At 36.9% G+C, this 26991-nt stretch overlaps 1 protein-coding gene across 2 annotated transcripts in view; it reads left to right on the top strand.

Annotated features, from left to right (window-relative positions):
* The window catches only part of Rsbn1 (round spermatid basic protein 1), a gene marked incomplete in the record, with an annotated part of 53472 nt that overhangs the window by 1452 nt on the left and 25029 nt on the right, over positions 1–26991 (top strand). For both annotated transcript variants that reach the window (XM_013516427.1, XM_013516425.1), the window contains 2 exon segments: positions 1–250; positions 12106–12779. In XM_013516427.1, coding sequence (XP_013371881.1) covers positions 1–250; positions 12106–12779 — 924 coding nt within the window.

The following is a 26991-nucleotide window of genomic DNA, read 5'->3' as shown; positions in this document are numbered from 1 at the left end:
CCCGCCGGGCCCGCCGTCGCCACCCCGCTCCCGGCCCCGGGCACCTCGGCCCTCTTCACCTTCTCGCCCCTGACGGTGAGCGCGGCCGGGCCCAAGCATAAGGGCCACAAGGAGCGGCACAAGCACCACCACCACCGCGGCCCCGATGGCGAAGCCAGCTCCTGCGTCCCGGGCGATCCCAAGCACAAGGACAAACAGGAAAACGGCGAGGGGACTGGAGGGATGACTGCGATGAAGGCCCCGAAGCGAGGTGAGCGCGGGCGAAGTGCCCGGCCTTGGGCTGGAGGTCTGTCTGGGTTCCGACATCCCGCCCCGTTAGTGCCGAGAGACTCCCCAGCCCTGCCGCCGCCTGCTGCTGCTCCCCGGAGCCCACCCGGGTGGCCCCCCGGTTTCTGGCCGTTGACACAGTCTGACCTAATTGAGCCTTCGTGCTCCGAGGCCGAGCTGTCATTACCAACCCCCTTTGCAGTTCCTCGGAGCCTAGAGACGTTTGTTTTCAAATTCGGCGAGGTTTCCGCGCCGCGCGGTCCCTGGGTTGGAATTAGTGGATGGGGTACTAAAAACTGCCTTTCTGAAGTAAAGGCGCGTCGCTGAAACCCTTCTCCTTCTTGTTCTTGGAAATCTTTGGTTTTTACGGCCACCCCTCTACCCCCGCCCCCAGGTATTCGTAGGTCTGGTTCGGGGCGTGTATGAATTATTATAGAGGCTACACAACTCTCTGGGTGCCTTAGTCTCTGCAAGGTAATCTTTACCTTAATCAAACACAGTTCGTTTTTCTTTTTATCTAGAAGTAAAAATGTTCTTAAAACTTTTTATTATTTTAGTTCTTAGGATAGGGTTAGATGAGGTTTTCTCTCCTATTTGGACCTAGGAAACACGACCGATGCCTCTGAAAAGAGGTGAGTGCAGTTGATAGTAGAGGTAAGAATTCCACTTGCATTTTATTCTGTCTAGTGCAGTTTGAACAGCTATGTAATTCCAATAACCTTGAAGAATATTTAACCCAGAAAATGTAGGACTATTTAATTAAACGTGGATTCTAGGGAAATTAAGTTGTTTTCCTATTCCCACGTATTTGTACAATTTATTTATATCCTGTGTGGAAGAAGTGAGATAATGCTTTTGATTGTGTCACTTGTTTGTGCTTTGTATATGATTTTAAATCATTTATTGTATTTTCTCAAGATTTTAAGCTATTTCTGGGTCTTGCTACAGGGTCAGTTTGGTTATTACATTTTACTGAACCAGTCTTTCAATCTAAAGTTCTGGGAGCCTTACATTCTTTCCACATACTTGGTCTTAGGGCCAACTGATTTTTTGTGTGCTGCTGCACTTCCAGTAGTGCTAATACAATAATTGCTCAGTAAGTAGTTATTGAATAGAAATAAATATTTCTCTAGTTGTGTCCAAGTCTCATCCTCAGAAGTAGAACTTAGGACAAGCTGACAGGTGGAAACATTGATGGTTTCCCCCATTAATGTGGAATGGTCTTACTTTCTTTATTTTTACCTTGCTTTCTTTATTTTTACCTTCTTTGTGTGTGTGTGTGTGTGTGTGTGTGTGTGTGTGCGCGCGCGCGCGCACTCTCATCCATACAGAGCTAGGTGGAATCTTAGCCATCATTTGTTTTAAGTTTGTGTGGCAGAAGAGAAAACCAAGGCCCAAAAATAGTGAGGAGATTCATCAAATCACAGTTAACTAGAACCAAGTACAAAAAGTAAGAAATTTTTAAAATTAAAAAAATTTAAAGTCATTGGCACAACAGGATGTAGAACTGATTTGTGAACCTTGATTCAAGCACAGCCCCAAGTCACGTGATTTTGCTTTCTTTCCTAACTCATTTTTCCCACTCCTTTGCTTATATTTTTCCTGTGCTTGATACTACATTGGCAGTGGCCGATTCTAAATCAAGAATCTCAGACCTGGCGCCATTTTACAGGTAGATGGTGGCAGTGACGTAGTAATTCACAGAGTATTTCTGAAGATTGCACAGGTCGCATTTTCTTTTGAAAAAGAAATAAAAATGTCTGTAATCCAGTATTGATGGATAGAACTGATAGTACTGATGGATAAATGACGGAAATGTTTTACATTTCTGCTATCCAGTGTGGTAGCCATATGTGGCTCTTGAGCAGACTTGAAATGTAGCTAGTGTGACTGAGAAAGTGAAATTTTAATTGTATTTAATTCGAATTTATAGTTGGCCATATATATATAGCTATTGGGTACCACAGTGTTCAACATCTGTAGTTACTAATGTGGATGAGAAATAGGTTAAGGTCAGGCCATTTAGGCATTTTAACTTTTGGCTGGGAGATTGTTGCAATGTATACGCAAACTATATTATTGAGAAAAGAACTTAGAAACATTCGGTAAAAACTGCACTGTAGTAGTCTAGGTACTTGACATGCATTGGCATTTTAATTTTTAATTTTTTGTCTTTTTGAGACAGGGTCTCACTATGCAGTTCAGGATGGCCCTGAGCTCACTTTGTAGCCCAGGGTGGTCTGGAACTTGCAGCGATCCTCCTGCCTCAGCCTCCCTAGTGCTGAGATTACAAGCGTGCGCCACCACGCCTGGCTGCACTCCGAAAACTGTACAGAAAAACTAGTTTAACTGTTGCTTAGTCCCAGGTTTTGCACACCACTTGGTAGTTTTTTCCCTTTCTGAATATGTTTATTTTTGTTACCTTCATACAAAAGACATGCCTCTGTAGTTAATCTGAATTTAAATTGTGGCTCTTCCACCTTAACCTCTCTCTTTAGCCATAGTTTTCCTGTCTGTAAAAATGGGTTGTAGTATTTCATTTATAAGGTTGTTATATGGACTTTTTTTTGTCCTTTTGAGACAGGGTCTCGTTTTGCAGTTCAGGCTGGCCTTGAGCTCACTTTGTAGCCCAGGCTGGTCTCAAACTCCCAATGATCCATCTGCCTCAGCCTCCCAAGGGCTGGGATTACAGGTGTGTGCCGCCACACCGGGCTGTTACCTGCATTACATGGAGCAGTATGTGGAAAGCACTTAAAATACTGCTTGGCCTATGGTAGGCCCTTAATTAAAACTGGCTTTTATTTTTTTTTGTAACTGGTCTTTGAAAGAACTGTAAGATTAATAAGGAGAGTAGGTAGACTTCTTTTTCAGGGGGATGGGTACTGGGAATCAAACTCAGGAAGACTTAACTGTTTATAGAGCTGTATCTTCCCTTTGCTTATCCTCTAGTTTTTAGAAAGTATTTTAACTTTTTGAGATAATTACAGATTCATAGAAATTGCAAAAATAGTACAGAGAGGTCTTTACCTTCTACCAGTTTCCTTCAGTGGTTACATCTTACATAACTGTTGCATAATACCAACACCAGGAAATTGACATGCTGCAATGTGTATGTGTAGATTTATGCCATTTTATCACATGTGGATTAGTGTAATCACCTCTGCTATCAACATACAGTACTATTTCATCTCCACAAAAATCTCTCTTGCGCTATCTACCTTTATAACCTTAGATATTCCTTTGCTTTCTCCACCCTCCCAACCATTCCTAACTCCTGGCAACTGCTAATCTGTTTTCCATCTCTAATTTTGAGAACATTTATAAATGGAATCATACAATATGGAATCTTTTTCTTTTCCCCCGGTACCGGGAATTGAACTCGGGACGTCGCGCTTGCCAGGCAGGTGCCTTGCTGCTGAGCTAAATCCCAAGCCCAATATGTAGTCTTTTGAAGTTAGCCTTTTTCTTTCAGCATATTGTCTGTGAGACCATTCACATGGTGTATATATCAATACCTCTTTCCCTTTCATTGCTGAGTAGTATTCCATAGTATGGATGTACTTTTGTTCCCCTGTTGAACTGTTTGTCTATTGAAGAACATTTTGGTTGTTTCTGGTTTTGGGCTATTACGAATAAAGCTTCTCTGAACATTTTGTGTGGAAGTAAATTTTCATTTCTCTAGGGAATGTGATTCCCAGGTCATACTTGAAGTACAAATTTAGGTTATATTTTTTAACATACTGTTTTCTAGAGTGTCTATACCATTATATATTCTCCACATTCTTGATAATATCTGGTGTTGTCACTTTTTATTTTAGCTGTTTAGCTAGATATATGGTGATATCTTATCATGGACTCATAGCTAATAATGTCAACTTTCCATGACATCATTGTCCATTTAAATATTCTAATTAGTAAATTAACTCTTAATATAATGCCCACTTTCTTGTAAGTTTTTTTTTTTTATTGTGTTTTGAGAATTCTTTTTAGATTACAGGTATAAGTCCTTTGTCAACTTAGGTGGCTTGCAAGTTCTTGCTTGTAGTATGTTGCTTGTCTTTCATCTTAACAAGATCTGTCACACAGCAAAAACAAACGAAGTTTTAAATGTTGTTGAAATTCAATCTATTGAGTTTTTTGTCTTTAATGAGTCATGTTTTTGATGTCATGTCTAAAGTCCCAAGGATTTCCTTCTGTTTTTTCTAAAAGTTTTATAATTTAAAATTTTACACATAAATATGTAAATCTGTGAACCACTTGAGTAATTTAAGTGGTGGTTCTTTTGGTGGAGGGTGGAAATTGAACAGTTTTAGCACTTTTTGTTGAAAAGATAATTCTTTTTCCATTGAAATGCTTTTGTACCTTTCTCAAAAATCAGTTCTCACCAGGCGTGGTGGTGCACGCCTGTAATCCTAGCATTTGGGAGGCTGAGGCAGGAGGATCGTTGCAAGTTTGAGACCAGCCTGGGCTACAAAGTGAGCTCAAGTCCAGCCTGAACTGCATAGGGAGAGCCTGTCTGAAAAAGACCAAAAAAAAAAATCAGTTCTCTTTGTACAACTAGTTAGGTAAAAGTTGGTTTTTACATTTTAAATGGTTAGGAAAAATCTCACATCACATGAAAATTACATGAAATTCAAAGTCTGTGTCCAGAAATAAAGTTTTATTGGGACACAGCTCTGTTCATTCATACATGTTGTCTATGGCAGTTGTACATTAGTGAAACTGGTAGTACTAGTAGCAGAATAGAGCAGTTGAGACAGACCATATGTCCTGCAAGTCTGCTATCTTGTTCCTTACAGAGAAAGTTTGCCAGCCTGAGTTTAGCTATAAGACAGTCCTACACACCAGCCTACCAGTACTCAGTCGAAATTCATTTGTAGGTTTGTACAAATCATTATGATCCCAGACATTTAGAGTTGCTTGTAATTAATTGAAACAGTCTTTAAATGTTAGGATAAATTTGCTTTATCCGTAAAATAGGAAAAAAAGTGCTTTTCAAAGAAGTGAAGTGACATGCTTGAAATTTTCTAGTTGATGGTAGAACTGAATATTAAACTCAGTTTTTTGCACCACAGTCCACTGATAGCCTTTTCCTTTTCTGCTATACCTGTTGGGATTGATAAGTTAATGAAGAAAATTTTCTTCAAAAATTATTGTATATAATAGGCTTGAGTCTTAAATTGAGTTATACGTCTTTTGAACTCTTAAATTCTTTCTCCCTTATATGTCTCACAAAAGCATAAACATATTTCCTCAAAAAACCATCAAAAGATGTAATGCTTGCTTTTATTCTTGATTAGTAAGTTTTAAATTTTAATATTTTTTATGTTTTTAGAAAGGAGAAATGATTCCCTAGCTTTGTGCTCCATGCCATCATTTATCCCCTAAATGACAGGATTGCTCTTACATATGCATATGTATGTCAGCTTTCCTTTCTTTTTTTATTTTATTTTATTTTATTTTTTCCGGTACCGGGAATTGAACTCACGACCTCGCGCTTGCCAGGCAGGCGCTGTGCTGCTGAGCTAAATCCCAACCCCTTTCCTTTCTCATATTTTTTTCACCTTTGACTAACTAACTGCCTTACTGGTATCACAGGGAACGTGTTCCTAAGTCAGAAGTTAATAGAAATTTTCTGTAATGTCAGAAAGATATTGGTAGTTTATTTTGTTTGTTTTTAGTAGTGTTGTTATTGAACCCAAGGTTTTTACAGTTAGCTGCATCTTTGGCCTTCCTTTAAAATTTTTTAAATTTTGAGACAGGGTCTTGCTAAGCTGCCCAGGCTGGGCTTGAACTCACAGTCCTCATTTGGGAGGAGTTTTAAATTTAAAAATTTGATTGTAGTGATCGGAATGGAGAATTGTTGGGATTATAATGAGAATTGAAATAAGCAGATAATCTCATCAGAATAATAACTTCAGGAGCTGCTGTTTTTCCTCTAACCAGAGAAGAGCAAAAAAATGCCTTCAAGAGGGCATGAAAACTTGTGCCTAATATAAATAATAGCATGTTTGTGTTTGTGCAGAATTATGTAATGAGCACTGAGTATTTGTTGAATAAAGTAATACTGCCTTTATTAGAGATTTGCCCAAGTCGCTTCAAGTCCATTAATTGTAACTGAATAATTGTAGTTGATTGTCTATGGGAGAGTTATATAAAGAGGTTGATAGAAGAGGCAGCAAGGGAGTGTAGTGTATCATACTGGAAGAGCTTAAAATTTGGAGTTAGACAAGTGAGAGTTTGAATTTTGATTGTACCTGTCACCTTTGTGAGCTAATATAAAGTTACATTTCTTGTTTCAGGTTACTTTCTTCTTTGAAAAAGGATTTCTGTGTCCACTTCACTAGTTTGTGAAAGTTTGTTTGAACTTACATAGACCTTAATAAACAGAGTTTGAAGCTTTAACACCAATCTAACTGTAAAGCACCTGCTTATACATAGCACCGTCTAAATTTCATACTTTGTCTCCAGAATTCAGCTATTTGGGGGTAAAAATAGTAGTTAACATGTATTAAGTATTTATGTTCTAGGATTATGCCAAGTGCTTTACATAAGTTTTTCATATACTGTGTATACTAATCTAATTAGAAAATACTGTTGTTAACTCTCACTTATCAGTGAAAAATAGGTAGAAAGATAGTAACTTTAAAAGGTTATTCTGCCTTATTGTTGGTATGAATGCAAAATGCCACAGCTACTATATTTTGGAAGACAGTTCGGTCGTTTCTTATAAAGCTAAACATACTCTTATTATGTGATCTACCAGTCACACACCTTGGTATTTACTAAAAAGATTTGAAAACGTTCACACGAAAGCCTGCACATAGAGACTTATAGCAGCTTTATTTACAATTGCTAACACTTGGAGGTTGCCAATGTGTTCTTCAGTAGATAGATAAACTGTAGTATATCCAGATAGTACTAAAAAAAAAGAGCTATGTAGTCATGAAAAGACAGAGTAACCTTAAAAACATATTACTAAGTGAAAAAAGCCGGTCTGAAAAGGCTACAATACTGTATGACTCCAATTATATGGAGTAAGGAAAACACGAAACTGTGGAGATGATAAAAAGGTCTAGTGATGAAGGTTGCTAGTGATGAAGGCACAGGGATTTAAGAATATTCAGATCACAGATTTTTTCAGGCTGCATCACTATTCTGTGATACTATAATGGTGGATCCATTTCATTATACATTTATCCAGACATACAGAATGTACAACACCAGGAGTGAACCCTAATATAGATTATTGAACTCTTGGTGGTAAAGATGTATCAATTTATGTATCACTATTGGGGGAGTATTGATAGGGAGGTTATGTATTTGTAGATACTTGGGTATATGGGAAATCTCTGTACCTTCCTCTCAATTTTGCTGTTAATCTAAAAAGTTACACTGCTATAAAGTGATAGAACAAGGATTTCAATCCTAGCCAATCCACTCATAAACATCAGGGGTGGCGGTGATTAAGCAGTGTTAAAAACATACGCTGAGTCACAAAATTTGAAGGTGGAATGATTTTTCATTTTTCCTTTTTATTTAGGATTTTGCATAGAACTGGGAGAACTCTTAAGACTAAAAAGAATTTATTTTGAAGAAAAAACTTTAGTCCCTGTCTCTATTATGATTATTAAAATGTTAACGATTATTATTGTTTTATTTTTCTTATGTACCATGATTTTTAGGCATTGAAGGTACCGCATTTTTTTCTAAAATGTAGCTGAAATGTAAGAATGGTGTTAAGAGCTGGGCACGGTGGCACATGCCTGTAATCCCAGGCGTGCAAGAGTGTAGGGCAAGAGGATTGCAAATTTGAGGCCAGCCTGAATAGCTTAGTGAGAGCTTGTGTCATAGTAAAAGAAATAAAGACTAGGAGTGTAGCTCAGTGCTCTGTAATTCAGTCCTCAGTACCAAAAAGAAAAGAAGCATGAGGTTACGAATTTAAGTTTGGTAATTTGGGAACTAATTTTTTGTAGCAATGGAAACTTCCCAATAGTGTGATATTAAATACATCATGCTGTGTAGTAGTTGAAAACATTAGCATATGTGAGTATTTTACCGATAGAGTGTCATCTATTAATCTATGATAGTTACAATGATCTTTTTCCAGGTAACCAGCAATTTGTTTTTCCAATCAGTGTTTCTGTTTTTTTCTGTTAAATCACACTATTTTGAATCTCACAGCTTTGTAAGTGAAAGCTTTCCTTATCATAGGTGTTGTGTAAAGAACTTTTCTGTAAAGAACTGATGTTGGGGTGGGAATGTAACTCAGTGGTGGAGAGCTTGTGTAGCATGTGCAGTGCCCTGCTTTCCATGTCCAGGACCGCAACAACAACAAATTAATGTCAGTAAAGTTTAGTTTCTGCACTATGAGGAAATACTCAACATGTGACTTCCTTTTTTTTTTTTTTTTTAACATGTGACTTTCTGAATACATTCCCTGTTGGAAAACTAAAACACTCTAGCAAGAATGTTAAGATTGTGAAGCTTTTAAACACTGACTTTTAAATAGCATCTTAAACTCAAGGCCAGGCAGTTAGTATCTTTCTCGTGAAGCAATAATGACCAGTTTTATGTAATAACCTTCAACAACTTGTTGGATACTTAGGCCATTCTCAGTTGTCATCATAATTCAAGAATAAATAAATTTTGTTTGTACATGGAAATTCATCTTAAAATGAATAGTTCCAAGTTTCTGTACAAACAAATGCAAGTTTTCTCAGCTTGAAAAGTCAACATTTGAAAAGCAAGAATGAGGATGGAGATAGATGGAAACATCATGTGGAATATGAGATTATAATCAATTTGGGATCCTTTTCTTTTCCTTGTATAGTCTTTTTTTTTTTTCTTTAAATGGTCTGTGGTAGACTAATTGAGTAGTTTTCATGTAAATGAGTTTTGGAATAAATTGGCCGTGTTAGAAATACCAGTGGTATGCTGATAGTATTGTAGAAAATGTGTTAAAATCAAGGCAGTTCCTTCTTGGTGTTAATGTCAGTGGCAGATCTAGGTCACAATTCATCATCTGCATACCACATACCTCTTCTGAAGCTTAAAGTAACAAGATCTATTCAGATATATTTTCTCTCCCTTTTTCCTGTGAAATTGCAAAAACATTTAGTAGAGGGTAATTAGATGACCATTTTTAAGTCAGTCTAACCTTAGTATTTAATGGCATTTATTTGTTTGGAAGAATTGCCTGAATTATTGATTTGGTACTGGGCAAAGTATTTATATTAATTTTATTTGGTAAGAAACAGAAATAACTTATTGAGCATTCACTAATTATCAAAGATTTAGTTGTACATAGAATAAAACACTGCATTTTCTTTTATCAGCATAAGCAATCTGATTGCATGCATATTTGGTATATGATCTCAGTTTAATTATAAGTAATATTTACAAATAAAAGTTTTTCTTTTTGAGACAGGGTCTCACTATGTAGTTCAAGTGGCCTTGAAGTGACTATATAGCCCAGGCTGGCCTCAAACTCCCAGTGATCCTCCTGGTTCAGCCTCCCGAGTGCTGAGTGCACCATCACGCCTGGCTCTTTTTGTTCTAAAAAGCAGATACTAAATACAATGAAAATTATTTGACATCTTTATACCTTAAAGTATTTGATGTTAAAATATTTAGAAACTTTTATTATTTACTGTGTTTGGTAATTTGGAGTGTGTTTTTAATATACTTATGTACTGTATTTCCCTATTATACCAAATTCTTTACTGTAAAATTTATTGATCATATTCTTCACAGAGCTAATAATTGGATTAATTGAAATACCTGTGTAAACACTGAATTACTTGAATTATGTCAGGAATACTGTTATTTGATGGATAAAATCTATACAGTAAATGCTAGACCAAGCTTGATGATAGGTATATGTCTGAGGTTTAATCGTAAAGATTTTTTTTACTAGGTATATCTTCCAACTAGTAAATAAAAGAGGCCATTTTATTTTTGGCTTGTCAATCAATGATAATACTTTTAAAAATTAAGAATTTTTAAATTACAAAAGTAATATGTATATTATAGAAAATAAGAAAATACAGTTAGGCAGAAAAGAAGGGACATTTAGAATTGTACTACCTACAGAAAACTACAATTAATATCTTGGTATATATTCCTCCAGATATTTTTCTGTGAGATATATCTGTATCTGTCTATCTATCTATCTATACTATAGATCAAGCTGACCTTTTTCTCTCTTTAAGTGCTTTGCTTCTCTCTGTTTTCCCCAAGTTCTCACATGTCTGGCTCATCTTACTATTTAGGATTCAGTCTAAATGTCACCTTTATAAAGAACTTCCTTGGCATTTAGAGCAGCGTACTTACCACTACCTGGTACTTTCTTTTTCTTGTCCAATTATATTGTCAGGGTACAGAGAATGGGGATTGTGTCTGCCTTAGTCAGCACCATATCCCTAGTGCCCAGAAGTATATATAGAAGGTACATGGTAGGTACTTAATAAATGTTCAAATGATTAAATGTGTAATATAAAAAGGGGTCAGCCTATACATGTGTTAAGTGGATACATGTGTTAAATGCTCTGGAAAGATAAGATATACTTCTTTTACATTAAATATATAATAACCCAGGGTGTGATTAAGTGGTATAATGGAGTACAGTTGTTAGGGAGCACATGGCAGTAGTAACTATTGCTACATACTCCCTTAGGTGGTGAAGAGTTGTTAGAATAGACTTTCTAGAGGAGTGAAAATATTTGTATGTAAGTTAGTTCTTTTCATCTATAATGTATAATGGCTGGGTAATATTTTTAGTATGTAACTACCAGAGTTTAATCAGTCTGTTTAATAATACCTGTTGTTAGACATTTAGAGGATTCATTGTTGTTGTTTTAAATTCTATCATAGATAGTTTTGTAGATCTTCAAATTATTTTCTTAGGTAACTTTGACTTGGAAGTAGGTCTAAGGTGTATAAGTATTTTCAAGACTTTCAGTAGGTTACCAAATTGCCCTTTGAAACTTGTATCAGTTTATACTTCCAACAGCATCTTAAGCATGACCCAAAACAAAAACTCTCACGGTAAAAACTATGATAATTTGACAGGCAAAATGGCATTTTACCTGGGTGTGGTGGTATGTACCTGTAACCCCAGCATTTGGGAGGCTGAGGCAGGAGGATTGCCACAAGTTGAAAGCTATTCTGGGCTACTCAGTGAGTTCAAGACAAGCCTGAACTATAGTGCAAGACCCTGTCTCAGAAAAACAAACAAAACCCACAACCTCCCACAGGTATCTTATGGTTTAATTTGCCTTTGTTTGATTTACCTACATGTACCATAATAATTTATAGACTGACATCAAAATGTGAGATATGACATTGCTTCAGTTTAGATTTTACAACATTTCAAATGTTTACACTCAGGTAAGGTAAAATTATTGTTAAATTATTTAGTAAATATACTATCTCAGCAGCAGGGTTACTGAACAAATGTTCCATACAATATGGCACATATAAAGTTAATTTAGATTGTAAATCATATTAAATTATATTGCTACCCTTGTAAATACCTGCTTTTTATGTTGTCTTTTGGTGGTGCTGGGGATCAAATATGGGGCCGTGTACATGATAAGCATACAGTCTGCCACTTACCCAAACTCTGAGCCCCTTATTATCTTCTTTTTAACATAATCCTCAACTCAGAATGTTACCCTTTTTTAAGGTCTTTGTCTCAATTATTTGCTAAAATATAGTTGTAATGGCAAATTCTGAGAAATTGAGAAGTAGCTATTTAATTTGGGATCAAGTACCTTAAGCTTGTATGTTGACACTAGTCCTAGCAACTAACTTCTTTTTAATTATTGTGGCCAGAAACACCAGATGAAAATGGTAAAACCCAGAGAGCTGATGATTTTGTCTTGAAGAAAATAAAGAAGAAAAAGAAAAAGAAACACCGAGAGGACATGCGAGGAAGACGCCTTAAAATGTACAATAAGGAAGTACAAACCGTCTGTGCTGGCCTGACCCGCATCAGTAAGGAAATTCTCAACCAAGGACAAATAAATAGCACTTCAGGAGTTAATAAGGAATCCTTCAGGTATCTGAAAGATGAACAGCTGTGCCGATTAAATTTGGGCATGCAAGAATATCGGGTACCCCAGGGAGTACAAACACCTTTTATGACTCACCAGGAACATTCTATTCGTAGAAATTTCTTAAAAACAGGTACTAAATTTAGCAACTTTATTCACGAGGAACACCAGTCCAATGGTGGTGCTCTTGTCCTTCATGCTTACATGGATGAACTCTCATTTTTGTCTCCAATGGAGATGGAGAGATTTTCTGAGGAGTTTCTTGCTTTGACATTCAGTGAAAATGAGAAAAATGCTGCTTACTATGCTTTAGCAATAGTGCATGGAGCAGCTGCTTATCTCCCAGACTTTTTGGACTACTTTGCTTTTAATTTCCCCAACACTCCAGTGAAAATGGAAATTCTGGGCAAGAAAGATATTGAAACAACAACCATTTCAAATTTTCACACTCAGGTAAGGTAAAATTATTCTTACATTATTTAGTAAATATACTATCTCAACAGCATTAACCGCCTTCTGTTGCATGGCACACCAGCACATTTTGGTAAAGATTCACGATGATAAAGGCACTGCAAATTGTCTGTTCGTCCAGTTGTAAAATCTTAATTGCTGAGATCTTTAGAGTGGGCCTTTTTGTTGAAGAAATACTTTATGAGTGTCCTGCATCATTAGGAGTTTTTTTGGAACACAGGTTGAAAAAGAATTGTCTTTCACAGATCAGGTAATGTTAGTGTGGAAGATGTTTAGATTTGGTAGCTTTGAAATAACTTTGGTTAAGAGTTAGATTTATATCATAATAAAACACATGAGGATGTTGGCATAGTTACTTGCCAGGCTTTTGCTGGTTTTGTTTCTCCTCTTCAGTAACTTGTTGGCAGTCTATCTCAGAAATATGTTCCATTTATGTAACTTGGGAATGTCACTAGGAAGGCTGCCGTAGCCTCTGCTCCTTCTGCCTATGCACTGTTGAAGGTAAAGACATTTTCTGAAGCCTTGCTTGGGCAGTTAGGCTTAAGTCAGCAGGGAAGTGTTGCCTTTCTAAACCAGTTGTTAGCATAACATTTTTTTCAATGAAGTTATTTTAGGACATTAAAAAGACATTAATAATGCGTCCTACTTTTTTCTTGCTTGCTTTTCATGTAAGGATTATGAATGTGAATGGTCAGCTCTACTTTTTGCTGTTTATATTATAAATTCAAGTTTAGTGGATGTGATTTCACTTTTTAGACACTATTCTTAAAACTTTTTTTTCAGAATATCTAATTTGCTGCCATTCTTTTAAGTTTTTTTTTAAAATTTGGATAAATGCACTGCTGTTTGTTAAGTCTCTCAGCTGCTTATCTTGTGGTTTTAAGCCACTTAGATATATTTGAATCTCTTGAGTATTTTTAGTGAGTCTTGCCATCCTTGCCTCCAGTGAAGGGAGAATCCAGTATAGATTTATGAGCTTCAGAATTTCTCTAATTGAAGTTCTCTCTGCAGTAGAGAGAGCAGGAGCAGTCAATCTGGAGAGGTCGCAAGACGGGGCTGCCCAAGACGTTGGAACACGATGTGCATTAAAGGGCTTCGTCTTGGATTTTGGCCTTGTTACTGCAATCAGGTACCGAAGTGCTGACTTTCGTAGATTTTCTTTTTTTAAAGGAGTTTTTTCCTTTGAAGCTAAGGGAGTCCTATTTTTATAAATCCTGCAGAAAAGACTAAAAACAGTTCTAATCTTGTCCATAATCCCCATTCATCCGTAGTTAACAAGAAAAAATATTGCTGAGAGCCAAGTTAACATGTTCTGTCATTTTTTAAATTTAGAGAAATGCAGCAAATTTTCTCTTCTGATCGATAGACCAGCAAGCATATCTAAGGCATAAGCCAGACATTTGGGGGAAAAACGTCCTAGTTTTGTTAGGGTGACTTTTTAACTATCACATTAGTGTAGAATGGATCAAGTTTATGTGTCAACAGACAGTACTCAAACTGAATAGTTAATAAAAATTACTAGAAATAATGTTCCCTGCTGATTTTTGTCCTCCAATTTTTAAAAATGGAGCTGAAATTTAAATGACTGTACCAACAACTTACCTTGAGATTTACTCTGAAATTTATAGTCGCTTTTTTTTTTTTTTGGTTTTGGTTTTTTTCCGTTACCGGGAATCGAACTCCGACCTTGCGCTTGCCAGGTAGGCGCTGTGCTGCTGAGCTAAATCCCCAGCCCCTGTAGTCGCTTTTAAAGAACATATGAAATTATTAAATTAATGTTAAACACTTATAATTAAATTAGATATTAAGCACATCAGCCATCTCAATAGGAATATTGAGGTGGTCCTGGAACCTAATTTTACTTATGAATAGTCATTGGAGAGAAATATGGGGTGAATAGAGGAGGTGAAATTAGCCCATGAAACTTTAATTTCCATTTGTTCCTGTAAAATGTTTGGTGGATGTCGGATGAAAGCCAGTGTAATAGTTTGGATTTGTTTACCACTTCATGGTTCATAGAAATACTTTCACATTTATATCTCAATATTTGAAATAACCAGAGGATAGGTGAACAATTTAATCTCCGTTGTGTATTAAAAAACCTGAGGCTTGGGTAAGTTCATCTAGGGCCATAAAGCTAGTAAATAGAAGAGTCAGGATGGAAACCTATGCCATCTGAACAGTGTTCACACCATTTTACCATGTTTTTCCCTTATTTTGGCCATTGTGGAAGAGGTTATTTTTATTTGTCTAACACCATGAACAGTGAAATTAAAGTATAACAGCTTAAAACAAAGTACAAAAAGCTTTACTTCTAATATTTTTAGCAAATATTCTCAGATTGTTGACAAATACCTAGGGTATTTTGAAATTCTCTGTGTTGTGAACTGTAAAAATCTGCTAATCTGTAAATTGTCAAGTAAATTCATTTCTTTAGAGACAGAGTTACTAGAAGTTGTTTATAATATAAAGTTACCCATGACTATCTTTCAGGGTGGTTTATTAGGAATTTATTGAGAACCTACTATGTAATGGGCACTTGGTTCTTAAAAGGACCAATTGATGAGTTTACTTTAGTGGGGGACACGAGTAAACCAGCAATTATAATACATGTTAAGTATTAGAGTAGAGATGCGCATAAGGAAAACCATATTTTGGAGAGGATAGTTCATGGTGTTAGCTAATTCAGAATTGAGGGGATTAGAAAAGACATTTTAAGGCATGTGATGCTTTAGTAGAACCTTTTTTTGGTACCGGGAACTGAACTCAGGGCCTTGTGCATGCCAAACAGGTGCTTGTGCCACTGAACTATACCTTGGCCTTGAGTAGAATCTTGAAAGCAGATTAATGCTTAACTTGGTAAGGACTTTTTAGTCAGCGGGAATAATAACATACAAATACACAAGAGGCAATTGAAAATGTGCACTTTCAGGGAGCTGCAAATAGCAAGAGGGCATGATGACTGTTAAGGGATGGTTGAAGTTGAAATGAAGTGATGGTGTTGGGGAGAGAGAATGAGAATGGCAGTCAAGAGGGTGAGGGAGGTTAGTGTATACCTTCAGTTCTGGCCACTTACCTGTAATTCCAGCTACTTCTTTGCAGTGATTACACTGTGAAGGATGGCATTGAGGGAGAAAATGAGATTGGAAACCAGAAGAGTGGCAAGGTAATTGTTGCAACCAGATCAGAAGTAATCCATGTCTAATCTGGTATTGACACTGGAGAGAAAGTAATGAAATTTGAGAAATAATTAGAAGATGCAGATTAACTAGAGTTGGTGAAAGAGAATAGTTTTACTTGGTTTAGACAATGGGAGGATAACCCCCAATGTAGAACAGTGTTGAAAAAGCTGGTGTCTGTGGGGTGAGAAGGCAGTGTTGTTGAGTTCAGATAGAGGTACAGTTTTGGGTTTATAGTTTAAAATGGCTCTTTGTTGAATCTATTGGCTCTGAGATTGGGAGACATGTCTAGGAGGAGATACAGAAATTAGATCAGTTAGCATATAGGCGATCTGGGAATAACATTAGAATGGGAAAGAGATGAAGCTGAGGGTGGACTCCTCTGAAGTATCTGCATGTAAGTATAAAGAACTTCAAAAGAGACCAACAAAGAAAGGGAGAAAGAAGATCAGTATACAAGTGCCCTGGATTTTAAGAATGATACACAAAAATGTCACATACCATATGAGGGTTCAAATAGGCGAAAATGGAGAAGTGTTAGGTGATCAATTAGAACTTTATTGGAAGCATCATGACCAGTACTTTGTAGAAAGTGAGCATCTATTATAAATTATGCCTTTTCGTTAGAACCTTGCTACTTAAAATGTGCTTGAATGGATTTGACACCACTAGGATAGTTGCTAGAAATGCATTCTTTTTAACTCAGATCTTCTGAATCAAAATCTATATTTTAAAAGATCCCCAGATGATTCATGTACACATTAAGATTTTAGAAGCACTATTTTACAATTCATCTCTAGCAGGAAGTAAAATACAGGTTTGTTTCATACAAGAAAAATGGTATATTCTATTACTTTTGTATTTTTCAATTACTATAATAGCTAGAGCTAGGATCCACATTATACCTTTTTTTAAAAAAAAAAACAAAACAATTTTATAACACTGAGATATTCTAACACAAAAGGAGGTAAATTCATGATACCAGGTGAAACACCAACCTCTTGTTTGCTTAACTTTCAGCAATCAAGTGGCTAACTGTTAATTTAAATTTTTTTTTTTTTTTTTAGAGACAGGATCTTGCTGTGTAGTTCAGACTGGCCTTGAACTCACTGGGTAACCTTGCCTGGCCTCGAACTCACAGTGATACTCTTGCCTCAGCCTCCTGAATCTGGGATTACAGGCATGCACGATTATGCCCTGCTTAATTTGAGTTTCTGATTTAAAGAGCTACATATGTGCTGACAAGATATTACCATTTTATAATTTTCTTTATAATTCTATAGTATTATTAAAGAAATCCTAAGAATTGTTTAGAATAGTCATTATTTAAAACTAAATTGTAAATAGTTGTTAGCTAGATAACTTTTTAATTTTTTTTTGAGATAAGGTCATTTTTTCCTCTCTTTCCCTACTTACCTTTCTTCCTTCCTACACTTGATCTTAGCCAAAAGGCTGAGAAGCGATCCATCCTTCCTTCCTTCCTTCTTCCTCTGTCTCCTTTTGTTTTTCTTTTTTTCTTTGTTTCTTTTTCTCAATTTTTTTTTTTTTTTTTTTTGAGACAGGATCTCACTATGCAGTTCAGGCTGGCCTTGAGCTCAGTTTGTAGCCCAGACTGGCCTCAAACCTGCAAGGATCCTCCTGCTTCAGTCTCCCAAGTGCAGGGCTTACAGGCGTGCACCACCACGCCTGGCTGTTTCTTTTTCTTTCTCTGTCTCTCTTTCTCGTTCTCTTTCTTTCTCTTTCTCTTTCTCTTTTTCTTTCTTTCTTTCTTTCTTTCTTTCTTTCTTTCTTTCTTTCTTTCTTTCTTTCCTTTCTTTCTCTCTCTCTCTCTCTTTCTCTCTTTTTTTCATCTTTCTCTTTCTTTCTGTCTCCTCCCCCCTTTCTCTCTTTCTCTTTCTCTCTCTCTGTCTCTCTCAGTTCAGGCCTGAACTCCGTGGCAGTCCTACTTCAGCCTGGTTGCTGGGATTACTGCCTCAGTGCTGGGATTACTGGTATGCACCTCCACACCTGGCTTGAGATAGGGTCATACTATGTTCCAGGCTGGCTTACAATTTGTGATCTTGCTTCAACCGCTCAGAGTGCTGGAATTATGGGAATGTGCTGTCATGTAGTGGTTTAAATGCTAGTTTCGACCATAGAGTTTGTGCATCTTTGAATCAGTTAATGGAGGAAAATTAACATTTTTCTTTAAAAAAATCTGTCTGTACACATACAACCAGGTACTTTAGGGATAAACGTAATTTATGATATTTTTTGCCTAGGCTTTGTGATTACTATATTGGCTACTTGAAGCCATTTTTAGTAGTTTTAAAATTTGGATTATTATAGCTCTGCAATATATATGCTATGCTTGGATCCCCATACCTGTAAAAATCTGATGGCAACAGATAAATTGGTTAAAATTTCAAATCTTCTAGTCATCTGATGGGCTAACAGAGTTCTGGAAAAGTGGGGAGCCATTTTCCAGAGCTTGTTTCATAGGTAAAGTCACATTTTGTTTGGGACCTTCCCCAAGATTAAACAACAGTAGATCTTAAATAGGATTGTTTTCCTCTGTCTCTGAAAGGTATAAAATTCTATAAAAGAGTATAGCTAATTATAATGTACATATAATTCAACTAGGAATTTTGTTAAAATGTAGCTTTTGATTTTGAAGGTCCAAGAAGGGGCTTGATAATTTACATTTTCAACATTCTTTCTGGCAATACTGGTGTTACAGGCCCATGATTAGCAAGCCCACAGGTCTCAACATCTGTGCATAAATTGCAAATAAAACAATAACAAACACTAAAAATACAGTTAAATGGGAATTGTTTTAAGTGTCACTGTCTTAAGACTGTACCTTATTGCAGCTAAGTAATTGAAGGGTATTACCTGAGCAAGAAAGGTGTGTGTTGGAAGGGAGATTGTCAAATGTTCATATTTTAAGTTCTGGGTTTTTTTTTCAAAAACATTTTGCATAAATATAATATTGGGGTTTTTGCTAAAAAATCATAGCTTTTTAACTTTAGGTTAACAGTACTTATAAATGTTATTTTTATTGCTCTGTAAAATGGTGGTAGTCTGTAGGATTGTAGTATTCAACTTTAATGTCTACTATTCTGGAGAAAAACAAAAAATGTTATTTCTCCATTGCGTGTTGGGGCAAGGCCTTAAATGGGCTTATTATATGCTGTCTACTCCTTGATTAGTATAATTAACACTTATAGTGGTCGATAGTGCTAATAAAGAATGGAACTGTAATGGAGTCGATAGTACTAATAGAGAGTGGAACTAATAGAGTATATGTAGTTTGGGAAATAATTGAACTCTTAAGGAATGCTACACCTGAGTGCATTATATGAAAAGAGAAATATTTAAAGTAGCTGGCCTTCTAAAACAACATAAATAAAAACAATAGATTTGTTTTCAAATTGTTTCCTCTCATTCTACACACAGCTTATAATAAACCCACTTTGACCCACCCATGTTGCTTTTCAATAGTGTTTTAAAGTGGAAATGACTTTGTACTCATAGGTCGTAATGCTAGGAAGATTGCTAGTTACCTTTTTCCTTTGTGTTGTTTTAAACAGTCAGCTTGGCTTTTTCTTGAAATAAGAGTTCTTTGGAATAATCTGTCCTACCCCTGCTTCACCTTAATAACACAAGGTATTCTATACAGTGCATTTCTAGCTTGGGTTTTCCTGAGTTCTAACATATTCTGCCCAGTCTGTAAAGGTGGTATATTTTGGAGACACAATCTTATTTAACTCTCAGTGATACAAGATAACTTTGTAATGCTGACTTTCTCATCTGCAGTGCTACATAATGTGTTGGTGTAGAGCAGTGTGTCTACCTAAGAATAATTGTTAAAATTCTACAACTATTGTGAATATATTTAATTTTATGTAGGCACATTTCCCTTTGACTCCACACCCTTCTTTCTTTTGCCTTCAGATTTTCCTGAAGGCTGAGTTTTGGGACCCTGTTGGCGTATATCTTCTGCTTCCATGGCAGCTTTGCCTCTTTCTGTCCTTTGGTTTGTAGTTACTTCGCTGTAGTCCTCCCAACTTTTGTTTCTTCCTCCACTTTGTTCTAATACATACACTTCGTAGATCTCAACATGTTTTTTGCTTTCAACTGTCATTTCCAGGCCAGGTTTCCCAAACTTTTCAGATCCAAGGAATAATCTGGGCTTGCTAGTTCAAAATACTTACCAGAATCTGAAGTTCTTCTCCTGGAAGTTCTGAGGTCTAGAGCAAAGTACTCCAAGTGATTTGATTCCCAAGAACAGGCGAATTTAAGTAACACTGTTTCGTTCTGGGGATCTAGCTGAGTTGTGGAGTTCTTGCCTAGCAACCAACAGGCTCTGGGTTCAATCCTCAGTACTACCAAAAAAAAAGAAGACACAAAACAGTTTTGCATCATATGCTGTCTACCATTACTTTAATTTCTTTCATCTGGTGTGTAGATCCCATCATAATATCCTAAACTAAGAGACAATCTTATCTCACTCTACATAGTACAGTTTTTTTTGCCTCCAGCAGCACTGGGGTTCAAAGCCAGGAAGCACAGAGCTACATCCCCAACACCTCTTCCCCCTCAGTTTTGAGACAAGGCCTTGCCAAGTTGCCTATGCCAGTAATAATGGACGTTCTAGAGCTTCCACACGTGCTGCAGGTTCACCACCAGTGGCCTAGGCTAACCTTGATCCTGGGACCCTTCTGCCTTGGCCTGCCAAGTAGTTGGTTTTACAGGAATGCAACACCATGCCTGGCTCACAGTAGAATTTTTTTAAAAAATCATTTTTGGATTAGAATCATTTAGGACCTTTTTTCTTTCTAACCTTTCATAAGGCTTTTGTTTCATAAGGCTTTTAATATTGCCTAGGAAGTCTACTTTTCTTTGATTAGCTTGTTTGCCAGTACTCAGTGGTGACCATTTAAATTTTTTATTTGTATACATTTTTTCTCATTTCTTCCTGTTGTAATAGAGAAGGTATCCCAGCTCCCCAATGTCTAATCCATCTGCTTGTGTTCCGAATTCCATCTCTCAGCCTGCTTAGTTTATTTTCCTCTTTCCCTTTCCCCCCTCCTTTTCCCTCCCTCTCTCCCTTTGTTTCTCCCTTTCCCTTTTTTCTTTCTTTCTTTCCTTTCTTTTCCTTGCCTTTTTTATTCTTTTCAGCACTAGAGATTGAACCCAGAGCCTCTGCACTGAGCTACATCTCCAGCACTTTTGTTTTGAGGCAGGGTGTTGCTAAACTGCCCAGGCTGGACTTGAACTTGTGATCTTCCTGCTTCAGCCTCCCAGAGTGCTATCATTTCTACAGGCATGTGCCATTATGCCTGACCTTTTATTTATTTTAAAAATATTTTGATATAGGGTCTCACTGGGTTGGTCCAGGCTTATCTCCAACTTGTCACCCTTCTGTGTCAGCCTCCCAAACAGCTGGGATTACAGATGTGTGCATCCACCTTGCCTAGCTTTTTAAAAAATTGTCATAAAATATATGTAACAAAATTTACCATTTTAACCATTTTTAACTATATAATTTTATGGTGTTAATTCCTTTCACAATTTTGTAGTTATAACCACTTAGCCATTTCCAGAATTTTTTCTATGGTTCCAAATAAAACTGTACCCATTTGTTTAGAGTTTTTACTGATACTTATCCATCTCTGCCCGGGAACTTTCTTTCTTCCATTGCACATAAGGTGTGTGTGTGTGTGTGTGTGTGTGTGTGTGTGTGTTGTTTCTTTTTTTCTGAGACTGATCTCATTATGTTATGAAGGCTGGCTTGGAACTGGTGATCCTCCTGCCTCAGCCTAATGAGTAGCTGGGATTATTGCAGCGTGTACCACAATGGCCGGCTTTTAAAAAAAGTGTCATTTATATTAAATAAATTGCTGCTTTCTCTTTTTTTTTTTTGGTTTTTCTCCGGTACCGGGAACCGAACTCACGACCTTGCGCTTGCTAGGCAGGCGCTTTTGCCGCTGAGCTAAATCCCCAGCCCTCTCTTTTTTTTTTTCAACAGAGTCTCTCAGTGTAGTTCAGACTGACCTTGAACTCACTATGCAGCCCAGGATGGCTTTGAACTTTCAGTGATCCTCCTCCCTCAGTCTTCTGAGTGCTGGAATTACAGATGTGCACTACTACACCTGGCTTTAAATTGCTACTTTTTATGTGTCTTTCATATTTAAGAAAAGAAAACCTTTTCTTTCTCCCTAGAAGTAAATCTTAATCCTCAAATTGTAGTTTGTTATTTTCATAAAGATTTTTTTTTGAGACAGGGTGTCGCTGTGCAGTTCAGGGTGGCCTTGAACTCACTATGTAGCCCAGGCTTGTGTCGAATGCCATGTGATTCTCCTGCTTCAGCCTTCCAAGTGCTGGGATTACAGGCATGTGCCACCATGCCCAGCTCAGAGTTTTTTACATTTTACTACTGTGTATGTGTTTTGAGAGTGCCCAGCTATACTGGGGTTCCTGCCTTACCCTAACAGGGAAGTGAAAAAAAGCTGGACAGCAGTATTTATAGGTGTGTTTCACAGGATTCTTTCTACCTTATAGAATAATGCCTGCTTGTTTGATCCATCACCAGGGGGCTCCCTCACACAGGAAACTTGTTTACATCATTGGCACTTTTGTGGCTCCCTACCTGACCCTGGCTCCTGATTATGCCTGCCTGACCATCACTCTGGTGCTAAACACCTACCTTTTGCGTTCTCCCTGGTGTGCTGGGGAAAACTAACCTGTAGTAGTGCCTGGCTCTTTAGATGGAAGGTCCAAATTCAGTACACCACCCTCAATAGGGAATAAAGTCAGAGATTTTCTTACTTGCAGATCCTTGACAGGGTGGACACAATGAGTTGGGAGGACATTCCTCTGTCCCTGGGTTATATGAGGAAGGAATGAAGAGCCAAGGAGAGAAAGAAATAGAGAATATGAATGTGAAAATATTTATTACAGTAGGAACATAAAAGCCACACATACAATTGTATGTTTTAAAATTGGATCAATAATATATATATATATATTTCTTTTTTAGTACTGGAAATCAAACTCAGGACCTTGCGCTTGCCAGGCAGGCACTTGTGCCACTGAGGTAGATCCCCAGTACTGGATAAATAGTATGTTGCATGTACACTGCAAGTTATTTTGGTTCAACATTGTTTTCTGAGAATTGTGTTGATAGATATAATTCTAGTTCATTCAGCTTAACGACTGTATTTAGTATATTGTATGTGTATCAATTCATTCTTGTTTGTGAACATTTAGGTTGAAAGTTTTGTCACAATATCATGTTGCGGTTAGCATTGTTAAATGTCTATTTATTCATGTGCAAATCCTGAAGTTTCTTTGTTTGCCTTGTTTCCTTTTCCAGGATTCTGTAACTATTGCCTGGATTTGATGACTCAAATTTAAGACCTCACATGCATGAAATTTTTCTTTTTTTTCTTCATAACATTTGCTTGGTAGTTGAGATACAAAATTCCAGGTTGGAGGTCTTTTTTTCTCCTCACATTGGCCTTTAGCTTCTAGTGTTGCTATTGATAAATCGAGGGTTGTCATGATTCCTGATTCTTTTTTGGTGTTGCTACTAAGCTGCATCCTCAGCCCCTCTCCCCTTTTTCCCCTAATTTTAATATGATAAAGTCTCCATAAATTGTTCTGGCGGGGGCCAGGGATATAGCTCAGTGGTACAAGTGCCTGCCTGGCAAGCCTGAGCTTATGAGTTCAATTCCCAGTTCCAAAACAAAGCAAGCCAAAAAAAAAAAAAAAAAAAAAATTGTCCAGGCTGGCCTTGAACTGTGATCCTTTTGCCTTAGTTTCCCGGGTAGCTGGGATTATATGTGTGTTCTTTCATGCCTGGCTTTCACAATTTCTATTATAAAATTTCAGAATATCTAGGATAATATACTTTGAGATGATCTTTTATTCCTTTTCAAAAAAATTACTATAAAATATTTCAGAAATACAAAGAGGTATAAATAATAATGAACAGCTAGGTTCCTATCACTTAGCTCAAGACATAAAACATTACTAATGCAGTCAAACCTTGCTCTTGCCCTTTTTTCCATCTGGAAATACACATCTGGACATGGGGGTAAATTTTCTATCATCATCATCATCATCATCATCTTGATCATCATTTTTTTTTTTTTTTTTTTTTTTTTTTTAGTGCTAATGTTCAAACCCAGACCCTGGTGAATACTAGGCAAGCACTTTGCTACTGAGCTACATAGTCAGTCCTTTTTATATTATTTCTTTGTTAATTTCTTTCTTTCAGCTTTTTTCTTTCCTTTTTGAGATAGGGTCTCACTATGTAGTCCGGGCTGGCCTTGAACTTCTTGATCCATTAGCCTTGATCTTCTTGCCTTAGCCTCCCAAGTATGTATTGTGATTTTGGGTGTTTCCTTCCACTGCCAGACTTCACTCAGCTCTTATTCTATTCTTTTTTCCTGAAATTCCTAATAGTTTTATGTTAGGCTTCTTGCTTCATCCTCTAATTTTCCCTTTCTTTTTCTTTCTTCCTTCTTTTTTTGAAGGAGAGGTTTATTTTTGCTTATGATTTTAGAAGTTCCAGTCCATGGTTGCTTGGTCCCATTCCTGTAAGGCTGAGGTGAGGCTGAATATACATCTTGGTAGAGCACAGGTGGTAAAGCAGACCCATTCACTTCATGGCAGAGAGAGAGCCCTCCCTTTTTCTTTTTGGTTTTGTTTTTGAGATGGGTCTCACTGTGTTGTTCAGGCAGCTCTGAAACTCCTGGGCTCAGGTTCCTTGAGAGCTTGTTTGGAGGTTCTAGCAGGGGAGCACAGCTACTCGTATACCCTTGACCAAGGAACGGTCCTCCTCTATTGGGGGTGGTTGTCCTCTTCGACCGAGCTTGCAGCTTTGGCAGGGATGCACATGGAACATTGAGGGAGGAAGGGGACACCTGCCTAGCCAGCCAGATCAGCCGAATCAACCCTGGCGATCAGTGGGGTGACAGATGTCGCAGCCAGATTGTCCTCACATCCCTGGGCTCAGGTTCATTCTCTGATTTTCGTATCTTTATTTTTCTGTTACATTTTTCTTTGTCCTTTTTTGTTCTGTTTTTTCTGGGGGGAGATTCAACTCTCTTCTTTTCCTACTGTTGAATTTCAGCTATCATGTTTTGAATTTGAGAGATTTGTTTTCTGTTGCTTTTTTTTTGGTATCAGGAATGGAACTCAGAACCTTGCACCTGCCAGGTAGGTGCTGTGCCACTGAGCTATATCCTTGGTCCTTCTGTTGCTTTTCATAACTGTCACTGTTTTGTGGGAGCAGAATCCTTTTATCTCTCTGGTATTAATTGTATATACTTGAAATTTTCCTTTATGCTCTAAGTTCTCTGTTTTACTTTTTGTTTTATTTTATGTTAGATATTTTCTTAAAGGTGATCTGTAATTTGTTCATATTTAAACAGGAGTCAGTATAAAGCTGATGGTGAATAGATAGATGGGACTTACTAGTTGACAGCTCAGTAGGGAGTCTGGATATATCATTGCAAGAAAGGCTCTGAATAGCAGTGTTTAGAGATTGTTTCTCTGGGGTTTTTAATTTCTACAGCTAAGAGAATTGGGGATAGAGTAGATTATATTCCTTTGCTAGAATTCCTGGAGATGACTTATAGATGGAGTTAAGTGATGAAGGAATTTATACTTAATCTCCTTTTTTTTCAGGCTGATGATTCCCTCTCATGCTTATATCTGACATCTTACGTTTGTAGTCAGTCGGTTTACTTTAGAAATTAACGGGAAGGGAGAAGTAGATAGAGGTATTTAACCAGCCCTTGTACAGATTTTAAACTCATGTCTTGTTTTTAGGTTCCCTACCTTCTGTGTTACTTAGCTTTTCCATGGTTCTGTAGCACAGTCTATATAAGCACTTATTCAGAGTTCTCAGTAAGTATGCTGAATTGAAAAGTAATATACTTTTCAACTTCCAAAAATGTTTTGATAACTTAAATTTTTCTTTCTCTTCTCTTTCACTTTGTGTGATTAATATAGCCTTTCTACTTTAAAAAATAAATCATATGCTCAGTCTATCATGTTTAGCAATCATTTTCATCTTATTTTCTTTTAAAATTTTATTAGTACATATGTACAGTACATAATGATTACATTCATCATGAGGGATTTGGTGCATGTAACATAACATGTCTTAATTACACCTTTTCTTTTTTATCAAATTTTTTTCTATAATTAAGACATGATCACACAGAAGATTTAAATAGAAAGATACACTATTCTTGGATAAGAAGAATCAATATCAAAATGACAGTTTTTCTCAAATTATAAACTGAGCACAGTCCCAATAAAGCATTAAATAGTTGCTTTTTCTGGGACAACCAAGCTGATTTTGAAGTTAATATGAAAAAATCAATAGGCATAAACAGCCAGAAGAGAAAAACAATGATAGCTGGGTGTGGTGGCACATGTTTGTAATCCTAGCACTCAGGAGGCAGAGGCAGGAGGATTTTTGTGAATTCAAGGCCAGCCTGAGCTACAAACTGAGTTCAAGACCAGCCCGAACTGCATAGGGAGACCCTGTCTTAAAAAAAAAAAAAAAAAAAAAAAGGCAATGATGAGGAGTACCCTACCTGATATAAGTATATTCTAATTAAGTCAGCATATACTAGTGTATGAACACTAGTTCAGTGAAGTACAAGAGTAAATCCAGAAATAGACCCCAATTCATACCAGCATTTGATATTATAAAAATGATAACATCTCAGATCATTGGTGGCAGAGAAAAGAGAGTGTTGACATCTGGGTAGCTGTCTTGTATTTATCTTTGTATTTATTGTATTATCACTGTATACTAAGTAAATCCCAGGTAATTTATTTATCAAGTAAATCAAAGATTTAGATTTATAAAATAGGGATATAAAAGTAGAAGAATACACAGAAGTTCCTTATCGGTTTGAAATGACACAGCAGTGATCCCCCCAAACAAAACCCTATAAACAAAGTCAAAAGTCATATTATGAAATTTACAATTCATATCATTGACA

The sequence above is a fragment of the Chinchilla lanigera genome, unplaced genomic scaffold (assembly GCF_000276665.1).
Source record: "Chinchilla lanigera isolate Chin_1 unplaced genomic scaffold, ChiLan1.0 scaffold00034, whole genome shotgun sequence".
NCBI lineage: Eukaryota > Metazoa > Chordata > Mammalia > Rodentia > Chinchillidae > Chinchilla > Chinchilla lanigera.
The sequence above is the reverse complement of the archived record's forward strand: the minus strand, read 5'-3'. Positions and strand labels throughout refer to the sequence as shown.